Genomic DNA, 10,890 nt, shown 5'->3' with positions numbered 1-10,890 from the left:
TACAGGTGTTCCCCTTCCTCTTTTTGCAGTTCTGGTGTGCTGCAGTGTGTTGTGGCCCGATACCCAGCATGAGCAAAACTAATGTTGATTGGTCCGGGTGTCCCAGAGGTGTTCTCTGAAACGTTCCGCAAGTAGGCGGCCTGTCTCCCCAATATAGAGGAGGCCACATTGGGTGCAGCGGATGCAATAGATGATGTGTGTGTGGAGGTGCAGGTGAATTTGTGGCGGATATGGAAGTGTCCCTTGGGGCCTTGGAGGGAAGTAAGGGGGAGGTGTGGGCGCAAGTTTTGCATTTCTTGCGGTTGCAGGGGAAGGTGCCGGCAGTGGAGGTTGGGTTGATGGGGGGTGTAGACCTGACGAGGGAGTCACGGAGGGAGTGGTCTTTTCGGAACGCTGATAGGGGAGGGGAGGGAAATATATCACTGCTGGTGGGGCCCGTTTGGAGGCACTCTACGCTCAAAAGCAGTGACAGTAAGTATCAATAAAAGGAGATAAATTTAAAAATCTCCAGTAATGAAACAAGCATTAATGTCATTTTCTAAACTACTTTTATAAATAAAACACAACAGTAAGAATGTCAGCATGTCACAGATTCCTAATTTTAAGCATCATTCATACCTGCTGCTCTTGCTGTTGTCGGACAGCAGCGGAGAGCTTTCGTTGGTTCTGCAGCACTTGCTGCTGTTGTTGCTGAATCAAGAGCTGATAAGCCTGCGTAGATGGACAAGATGCTAATGTGAAATGTGCAACAAGTCAGAGTAAAGGCCAGATTCTCTAAGCAATTAAGTTTACTTTGTATTCTCATCAAGGTCCAACTCAGGATTAAAGTTGTATGGAATAAATTGCCTCTTGCAGGATTTAATGAAGCAGGGCTATTTGGCCAAGTTAACCACTCCCGCATCTACCATGCTTCACAGTAACTTGCCACGCTTTAGACATTTTTGACACTACTAGATATGGGCAAAAGTGGAGACACTTTTGATAAAGTAACAATTGCTTCACCCAAAGCAGAAAACTCAATTACACGAAGCCATGAACTGAAATACAGATGTGCTCTGCACAGCTTTAACAACATGCTGCAATCATAGGAGAACTTTCACCCTTCAGAATGTCCATCAGCATTGCAATTGTTCTGCATTGACAGGCTAAGTTACACTGAGACTGAACTGAATCAACAAAACTAGTTGACACTGCAACATCATGCTGGAAGAACGTTACTTACCAATTGGAGCTGTGGGAGTTGAGGAAGTTGACTGAGCATAGCTATTTGTTGAGGGGATAATTGAGGACCAAGGCTAAATAGGGCTGGGTTCAGGGCACCATTCGGAGCAGTATGCTTCAACATGGAGGCAGGAACCTACAAAGTAAGGAATCCACTTAGCACATTGGTATATTAAAAAGCAGTTATCGCCATTGCAATTTTCTAATCTTGATCGATCTCTCACCAGCATTTTTCGATGCTCCTCAGAAGTGAGGCTATTAATGCCCTTTGCTGAAGCAAGGACCACATTCTAAACTCTATGGTAGAGAATGTGTATTAATAATTGAGAGATGACAGTGCTGGAGATGGATAGGCAAAAATTATAGCCTGATCAGCAATTCTCATTCAACAAATGATTAAGTAACAAAATTATTTCCAGTTACAGTAACCCAATGATTCAAACAAGTATCCATTGTGAAGTATAGGCCATTCACCTGGGTTGGATTGGAATCTTTATTCAAAAGCTGATATAGTCTCTTGAAACTCAAACCCCATCTCCCCCCTCACACTCTATCACCTAAACAAAAATACCACAAGAGCAGATACAGAAAATACTATGAGCTCAGACATAAGCGTTGGTTACATACCTGAGGAGGGGGTAGGAATTGTGGAGGCACTTGAGCTCGAAGGTTAGGCTGGGATGAATTCATGGGTTGCACTTGAGGTGTATGCACACCCCTAGATTGTGCTGTGCTACCGCCAAATAAACCATGATTGCCATTCTATGCGAATGAGAGAGATCGAGAAAAAACAGCAAAGTAATTAAATTTTATTCCAGTGATTGCTTTCATTTATCACTTAACGAATTCAATGAATCAGGAAGGAAGTCATCACAGGACGCAGTCATTACTGCAATCTTTGCAACTGGTCTCTAAATTCAGTTTTTATTTTGATACTCGCCCACTGTTTATATTATTCTACTAGACAACAGAGGAACAGCCTGTATCACAAAAGGTAGTTAAAGAACTAAAGGAAATGTGTTTTTACAGCAAACCTCCACTTATCAAATATGGATCACAGACACTCGAGTTGGATATACAAATGGCCATTTGGTCCATTACACCTGCCTAGTTTCCAAACTGGACTATCTAATTGGCTTATGTGGTTTGTATTTGTCTACCAAGTGCTTACCTAGTTGATTCCTAAATACTACAAGCGATTCAGTTTTGAAAGCTGCCTGCACCTACCATGCATTAATCACCATTCTGCATTGGCTTTCTCACCCCTTTTGCAAATGATGGATCTGTTCTACAGTGGACTAGCAGTGTGTTCCATCTGGGGACCTGGCAGGTGAGTGCCAAAATGACAGGCATGTTCCCCTACTGTTGACCCTCTCATGTGCAAAGATTCAGTAAAAAGCCAGAACCTTCTTTGGCTGAACACACTGGCCCGTATTCTCTACTGATCAGTCGGTGTGCTGCCAGAATAGAGGCACCACCACCCTATGAAAGAACTATAAAAGAGTGTTTCATCCCACCAAGGTATGCTTTGAGGATAAGAGTCAATACCAGACTGCTAGATTTTTATCCATGACATAAGTGGAATGAAAATTCTACAAATCCATCATTTAACTTTATGGTCACCTCAATAAAAGCATCTCTGCTGCAGTAACAGGAATGAGCTATTAAACAGTTGAGAAGAACACAGGTCTCAGGACTGCCATCTTGCTAGAGTGTTTCTAACAGTTTACAACTGTGAACCTCCATCTAGGGGAATGAGGAAACGTAAGGGGTAAATTTACTTCGAGAAATTTCTCATTCCCACTATAAGCCTAACAAAACTGGTGTATGAAGATCAATGGAAAATTAGAATTACATTTAGTCCCGAAAGAAATGCACAGATTTAAACCTTTGCATTATTGCAATAAGGAAAATTCAATTCTGCTAGCCCTATAAACAGTAAATCTAGTCACTGGACAATATTTAATGGCACAGTACAAGTCTGTGGAGCACTGTCTGACAGCATAAATAAATGTGTTTGTTGTAAACATTTAAGGTTTTTTTCTTCTAATTAGTGGTCAAGTAGTTGACTTCAACCTTTATCTGCCTATCGAGATTGATATTGCTCTAACATAGGAACTCCAGAACTGGTTCAGAGAAGAAAGAGACACAGTGACATTAAACCAGAGTCTAACTTGTGGAAAAGGGGTCGAAGAGGTGAAGGTTTAAAATGCTACATAAATTATCAATAACCTTACTCATTAGTGCATCACTTTTGCAATAGATAGCAACATGCAGCCAGGAAAAGACACTTAGATTTGCTTGCTTAGAATGGAATTGATTGCACAATGCCACAATATTCCAGTTGGAAGACACATTCAGAATGCAACCCTTACGTGTCTAGCGTTTATATTTTGCATGTTAAGACCAGAGCCGATGCAGCCGAGGCTGGCGGTGGGTAGAGCAGTGCCCGAGGGAGACAGCTTGCAGCTCGGAGGAGGGGAGAAGGGCGAGTTAGGTGCCTCATCAGACAGGCACCCATCTTGATTGGAGAAAGGCAAAGTCAGCTGAAGGAGGGTTAGCCAATCAGCATGCAGTTGGGGAGGAAAGGAAGGGAAAAACAGACAAGAAAACAGCACAAAGATGAGTTAAGGGAAGGACAAGAAGAAATATCAAAAATGAGAAGAGAAAGCAGTTAGGCGTCACACACACATACAAGTAGTGCCTTTTACGTCAAACTTTTATGGAAATCATCAACTCGGTAGAGAAATCATGTAGTGTTCAAGAATTCTGGATCAATTTTCCTCATTACAAGAATCCAAAATTACACAAATGAACCTTTCCAATATGTCATGCACATAAACTCAGAGCTCTATGTTACAGATGAGCAATGAATCAACTAATATTTAGCAGACAGGTTATAAAGAATCATACACGTACACAATTATCACATGCTTAACAGTCATAGCTTACTCAAAGTATTTACACCAACAGAATTCAATACTGTCTGAATTTGCCACCATTTACCAAAACTCAGTTAGGGTCAGAGTTAAACCTAAATGATAAAAAACCTTATCTGATAATCTTACTAATTTGTGCAATCTGTTTGCAATATTTAGAAAAGTGCTGGTAGGGGAACATTCAGATTTGTTTAGTTAGAACTGACCAGATCATGAATTCAATCTTAAAAAGGAGAAAGAGGGGAAAGAGGTGATGAGAAACTGGGAAAAAAAAATCCAATTTCTCCACCTTTGAACAGAATTTACAACTAAATTTGCAGAAACTGATTTGGAAATGACATGGTCTAACATTAAAACTAATGTCACATTAAATGGAACAAAAAGAAATTCTATCGATTTGGCTCAGTATTTGCCTGCCTCTGAACCAAGAGACCTATGGACTAAAGCGATAAACTACATTAAAGTCCTAACTGAGATGCTGCACTGCAAAGTTGCTTCCCATTTAATGCGATCTGTTTCTCTCTGTTCCAGTAGGGTTCAGGTAAATATTAAAGATCCCGCAGAATGATCTGAACAGCAGTGGTGTTGCTCTGTTTTTCTGGTCAATACTTCCCCTCTCTCAACAGCTACTAGAGAAAAAAATAATAGAAGGGAAAACAAATTATTGACTGGCTGTCTATTCCAGTACATTTCAGACATCCATCTTATCAACTTCTTCTGCTTTTTTGAACAATTCGTGAGATGTCGACTTCACTGACTGGGCCTGCATTTATTGTCCATCCTTAGTTGTCCTTGAGAAGGTGGTGATAAGCTGCCTTATTGAAGCACTGCAACCCATTAAAACGTAGGTGCAAATCAACAATGTTGGTCAGGACTGAGCTCCAGGATTTTGGCCCAGTGACACTAAAGGAATGGTGGTACATTTTCAAGACAGGATGGTGAATGGCAAGGTGGTGGTGCCCACCTGTGTCATTTATTCTCTTCTGCCTTCTAACCTACCACAAATCGCTCTTTTATGACACTGCCTCCCCTCCCATTCATACACTGTGCTGGCTCCATTCTTGCTTACAGCCTATTACAGCTAAGATTGTTACTCACTCCACAGATGTTGCCTGACCTGATTATTTCTGCGTATGTGTCCCTTTTTATTAGAAATAGATTATGTTGACTTCTATTCACTGCAGCCTCTGAAAATCATTACTGTGTATAATATGGCAGCTCCTTTAACTATATTAGACAGTCAATACATTTCAAAGAAAACTTTAGGATATTTCAGAAAGTAGTGAGGTACTCTATGGATGTGTATGACTAAATAGATGACAACCTAGCAGCATAGCCCTCACCTTCTCAAAATAGGGTCCACTGTCTGCAGTGGGCGAGTCTTTGGAATTTGGTGGCCGGAATCCTGATCGATCCTTCCTCATCATTCCATTGTAATCCATGTTCATTCCACGTTTGTCAGATTCCAGCTTTTTGTCAGATAGACCAACTAGAAGGACAAAAGGCAGGTTTTAAAGATGGTCACCAACCCACTTCCTCTCAGTCAGAAGCAAGAGTAAACGAGTGTTTTTCTGTGCGCATGTACAAGCCATTCTGCTATAACGGGAGTTTAGTCAACGCGAAATCATTGTAATGCAATTGACAAATTGGGTATACTTTCTGAAGTACAAATTTTTAAAAAAGCTTTGGCCATAACATGATTGCATAGCCAACACTTTCTAAAGTGAGAGTTTTCTTTAATGCGGGGTTGCACAAGAACACAACAATCACGTTATAGAAGAACTACCTGTATGTTAATCGAGACAGTCGCTATTAATCCACATGGTGTTGCAGAGCAGGTAAAAGGAACTACCAAAAAAGGAGAGCTCACTGCTAGCTTCTGGTTAATGATATATGTTATACAACATGACTAGAAACTCTTAAGCACCTTTTCATGCTGTGTGCCAGAATGGATGGTTGCAAGTGTGTTAACAGAAATACTCTGGGTTGATTAAGAAAAATCCATCCCAATAGCCATTCCCATGATCCCTGCTGGAAACTGGATACGTGTGGAAATGGGAGGGAAGAGGAAGCGTTAAAAAAACAGAATGAGATTCTATATTTTCTATGAAAAAAATATTCATAACACAAGCAATCTAGAGAAATGTCATAGAATTAAATGTTGACATCTCATCTGCAGGGAAAAGATTGATGTATTGTATTATTGAGTGGCATCAAATGAGTCAAATGGTGAAAAAAAAAAATCATCTTTCAAGAAGGAAGGCACAGGCATCGATTCCCAACCTGAGCACCTTAAATCACTATTAGAATAAAAGGAAAGTTTTCTAAAAGAAGCAATTTTAAAGCACATCAACTGCCCAAAATAATCCAACTTCATTCTGTTTAGCACTCACCAACAGCTAAGTCCATTTTGTTACCAACACCATCTTCTGAAGGCTCCCTCTGTGAATGAAACATAACTTGAAATAACAATTAAAAGAATAAACTATTAAAATGAGTTTGGTGGTGCCAGGTCATTACTTTATTTCTTTTAATTACAACATAAGCACCTCCAAACCCATGCACTTTCTTTTGTTTTTAAAGTAACCCAAAAGCAGATTTCTCTCGACAAAGTCTAGTCACTGACAAGTTATCTTCCCAGCATCGTTACTTTAAAGGTTTTGGTACATCAGTCAAATGCAGCATTCTCCCACAAATTACTATACTAGGAACAAGCCAAGCTGCATTTTAACAAGAAAAAGCAACTTCAACAAAATTATGTATTAAAATTCAGGACAGATCAAATAAAAACTGCAGACACCACAATGGTTTTATGTTCACCACTTCTCAGTCTCCCTCCCCACAGTGGTGTATAACTACTTCTAAATACACAGTAACCTCCAGCTGAAACTCTCTCCCAGTGACTTAGGTCCTCAGTGTTTTTGTTCTCAATTACAACCCTCTCAACCCACTGAACTCAAATGCTGAAAGTTATAACTAACCGCTACAAACAAATATCTTCCAAAAGTTAGTTTTACATTATAAATAATCGACCTCCAAAGTTAATACTGCCATTTTATTATTGTTCTTCAGGAATCATTAAAGCACAGTAGTAAGATTACATATCTTTAAAAATAAAGTTAATTGCAATAACAAAATGATTGTCTCGAGATTTAGAAATAAATATCACCCAGTGTAACATGTTGCAGCCTGTGAACTTCAACTCAAGAACATGGAACAGCACACAAAACTGCAGACCATACTACAATCAATGTCACACTTACCTCATTACTCAGTCTTGTGACACAAAACATGACAATGGTATATAACAATTAAATTAACTACAATGAAAACCCTCACCATCAATTCACTCATTGTTTATTTTTAAACTGCACAATTACCGATTATTGCTACATGTACCCAATTGATCATTTTGAGATGTATACCACCAGGATAAGATTCTGGAGGGTATAGGTCTAATGTTGGTGGTGACAATAATAAAGACAACATACTTAGTACAGCAGTCACAAAATATGTTATATATTAAAGCCTCTAACTACTTCTATATATTGCTAGCATTGAAAAATATATCCGACTAAGAATACTTCACATTATCAACATGCCTTAAATTTTTGCAAAAGGAAATGAGAGAAGTGCATTCTCAGTCACTTCTAAATGGCTCATTGATAAGCTCCATTTATAATGGTGAGACCTCATCTGGATCATTTTGGATGGTACCAGTCACTGTACTTATGAAAGGATGTTAATGCTTTGGAAGCAGTTCAGAGAAGGTTTACTGGACTAATCCTCGAAATGAGCGGATTATTTTACGAGGAATGCTGGACAGGCGAGGTCTGTATCCTCTGGAGTTTAGAAGAGTCAGAGGTGATTTAGTTGAAACACACAAGATCCTGAAGGGATCTGATCAGGAGAATGTTGAAAACAAGTTTCCTCTTGTGGGACAATCTAGAACTAAGGTGAGTTTAAAAATAAGTGGGCACCCAATTAAAACAGAGGAGAAAGCATTTTATTCTCTCAAAGAACAATGTCTTTAGATTTCCCTTTCTCAAAAGGTAGCAGATGCAAAATCTTTCATTTTTCTTAAGGCAGAGGTAGATGGATTCATAGGGACTATGCAGAAATATAGGATTGGAGTTAAAAGTCAGGTCAGTCATAATCTACTGAATGTTGGAATGTGCTCAAAGGGCTGAGTGGCCTACCCTTGTATTGTATTTCATTACATGACTAACATGTGCTTTGCTTGTAATGTCAGAGTACACCTTTCTGTCACAAGGCTTAGAGTAATAAGGTTTGTCAGCAGCAGGCTTCATGTGATAAATTTAAGTAACAATTCAGGTAAATTGATTCTCCAGTGTGTTTAGTAAAGCTGTTCTTACCAGTAATCCCATTTTGGAAAATTGCGTAGAGAGAGGGTTTATCCATGTGTCATTGTTTCCACCTTTCATGGAGCCCTGAAGGAGAGATTCAGATTACACTTCATGGTGGCGAAAATGCTGAATGGCCTTTCCTATTTAGAAGCTGACGGATATACTAAACATTCCAACATTTGCTAATCTTTCTTCACATGATTTAAAAGAAATCTATGTATATTTCATTACCAACCCATCCAGCTGATTTGAACCTATGTAAACCATAGCCTCACCACCCCATTCCACTGGATAGCATAAATCAACACTGAAAAGTCATACCTTCTGCTTAATTTCATGGATTAAATTATGAAAAAAATTGACTTCATGATTTGTTAATTTTTTTTTTAAAGTTTCCTTTTTTCACCAGAAAAAAGTCACTACAAAATGGGAAAAATACTTCCATGAACTAGCATTATCAAATGCTCTATTAGGTGACACTGTACATTTTACAAATGCTCCCCTATTTTTCATCACAATCAATTCGCAATTAGACTGTAATCATCCAGTATCAAAACCTAATTTAATCAATCAAGTCTGAGAGGTGGTTTTCCCTGCCAGCCAGGTATGTAGCTAATCCCATGCTCCTACTTGTTCCGCCTTCCCCACAAAATTATCTTCTTCAAAGTATTCCATTTTAAACAGATTCGACTTCAATAGTTATTTGAGTGTTTTCACCATGGTCTTACAAACTTAAATATACATCACTCAAAATTTCCCTTTTAATTATTCTGTGTCTGTGTTTAATCTGTGCCAACTAGTATAAACAATCTATCACTGTTTAGCTCATTAGGAGTTTACAGACTTTCAAGTATATCCAGAAAATCAGCAGTTAACATTTGTAGCCTCATCAAAAATAGCCATGACTTGTTGTAAACTCCTGTACATGGTGACAGAATATGCTGCACACTCAAATGGCTACAGAATGACAATATATCCAAGCATAGTTCCCAAAAAGAAGGATTGGGATTCTTATTTCTGAGGCTATGCTCAGGAATGCCCACACTGAAGTAGTTCTGATCTATCCAGTTAGACTTTCCACTTGCCTTTTTTCTTTAACTGTGTTCATCTTCATTTCTATTTCTTTTTGTGTTTGATGTATCCAAAATCAACAAACTGCCACAGTTCCTTCATCAGGCTATTCCTTATTCCCTGTCGATTCAAACTGAGATACTACTTTGCAGATCGACCCACCATTACAGTTGTGTTCTGGACATTCAACACTCCATTTGATATTCTCACCATATCCTAGGATCCATACTCAATTCCATGCCATGTGAGCTTGACCTGCCTTTGCAGAAACAAATTCAGTACTTTATGTTAAAGCTGTCTTGTTCCACATTTCCATTTCAGGGATGTTATAACTTTTAATCCCTGGAACCGTTCCACAGTCTAAGGGACTTCGAGTACATTTTGTCTTCTGATGCTAATTACCTCAATTTACTTTGTCTCATTAGCAGCAAGGTTACCCTTTCTTTCTGGTATGCAAATTGCATCTTTAAAATGTGAAGACAATCACAAAGGACTGGATCATACCCCTTTTTTAAGCTAAAGATAGATCTGGGTCCAGTTCTGGGAAGATACTATTAAATTGGAGAGGATTCAAAACAGATTTAGCAGAACGTTGCCAGGAATTGAGAGTTTGAGTTACAAAGAAAGGTTGGTTCGGCTGGGACTTTTTTCACTGGTGTGTAGGAGGTTGACAGGCAACCAAATGGAAGTTTATAATATAATGCAGGATACAGAGAGAGAGTTAATGGCAGCTATCTTTTCCCGAGGATAGGGGATTTCATGACCGGGGACACATTTTTAAAAGTTATGGGGAGAAAGATTTTAAAACAACAGGAGGCAAATTTTTTGCAAAGAAGGTGGTTTGCATGTGGAACGAACATCTGTTTTAAAGTGGTGGATGTGGGTATGATTACAACATTTAAAAGACATTTGGATAAGTACATGAATAGGACAGGTTTTGAGGGATATGGGTCCAGCAGCTGGCAGGTAGGACTAGTTTAGTTTGCGAGTATGTTCGGCATGGACTGATTGGACCGAAGGGTCCGTTTCTGTGCTGTATGACTCTACAACATTTTAGAACTGATGTTGTGTAGCCCCCAGCATGCAAGCATTTTCCTTGACCAACTGTGATACCCACAATGTGCCATTTAATACCACTAAAACTGAATGACCAGCATCAAAAGGGTAAACAAGGGTAACCCCATGTACTGTGTCCATTGCTCTCTATATGGTTTCCTCTACATTGGGGAGACAGGATGCCAACTCGCGGAACGTTTCAGGGAACGTCTCTGGGAAACCCACACCAAACAGCC

The 10,890-nt window shown here is 39.2% G+C and overlaps 1 protein-coding gene across 9 annotated transcripts in view; it reads right to left on the bottom strand.

The window, feature by feature from the left end:
- Window positions 1-10,890, bottom strand: part of tnrc6ba (trinucleotide repeat containing adaptor 6Ba) — a 214,964-nt gene that overhangs the window by 26,726 nt on the left and 177,348 nt on the right. For 8 of the 9 annotated variants that reach the window (XM_043679483.1, XM_043679480.1, XM_043679481.1 and 5 more), the window contains 7 exons: window positions 8,537-8,611; window positions 6,554-6,602; window positions 5,504-5,649; window positions 3,597-3,767; window positions 1,849-1,983; window positions 1,223-1,357; window positions 619-711 (listed from right to left, as the gene is read on the bottom strand). In XM_043679483.1, the coding sequence (XP_043535418.1) occupies window positions 619-711; window positions 1,223-1,357; window positions 1,849-1,983; window positions 3,597-3,767; window positions 5,504-5,649; window positions 6,554-6,602; window positions 8,537-8,611 (804 nt within the window). The remainder of the gene's footprint in view (window positions 1-618; window positions 712-1,222; window positions 1,358-1,848; window positions 1,984-3,596; window positions 3,768-5,503; window positions 5,650-6,553; window positions 6,603-8,536; window positions 8,612-10,890) is intronic. The other variant, XM_043679489.1, reaches the window with a different exon arrangement.

This window comes from Chiloscyllium plagiosum, chromosome 39, assembly GCF_004010195.1.
Source record: "Chiloscyllium plagiosum isolate BGI_BamShark_2017 chromosome 39, ASM401019v2, whole genome shotgun sequence".
Taxonomy (NCBI): domain Eukaryota; kingdom Metazoa; phylum Chordata; class Chondrichthyes; order Orectolobiformes; family Hemiscylliidae; genus Chiloscyllium; species Chiloscyllium plagiosum.
This window is presented reverse-complemented; position numbering and strand designations above follow the sequence as displayed.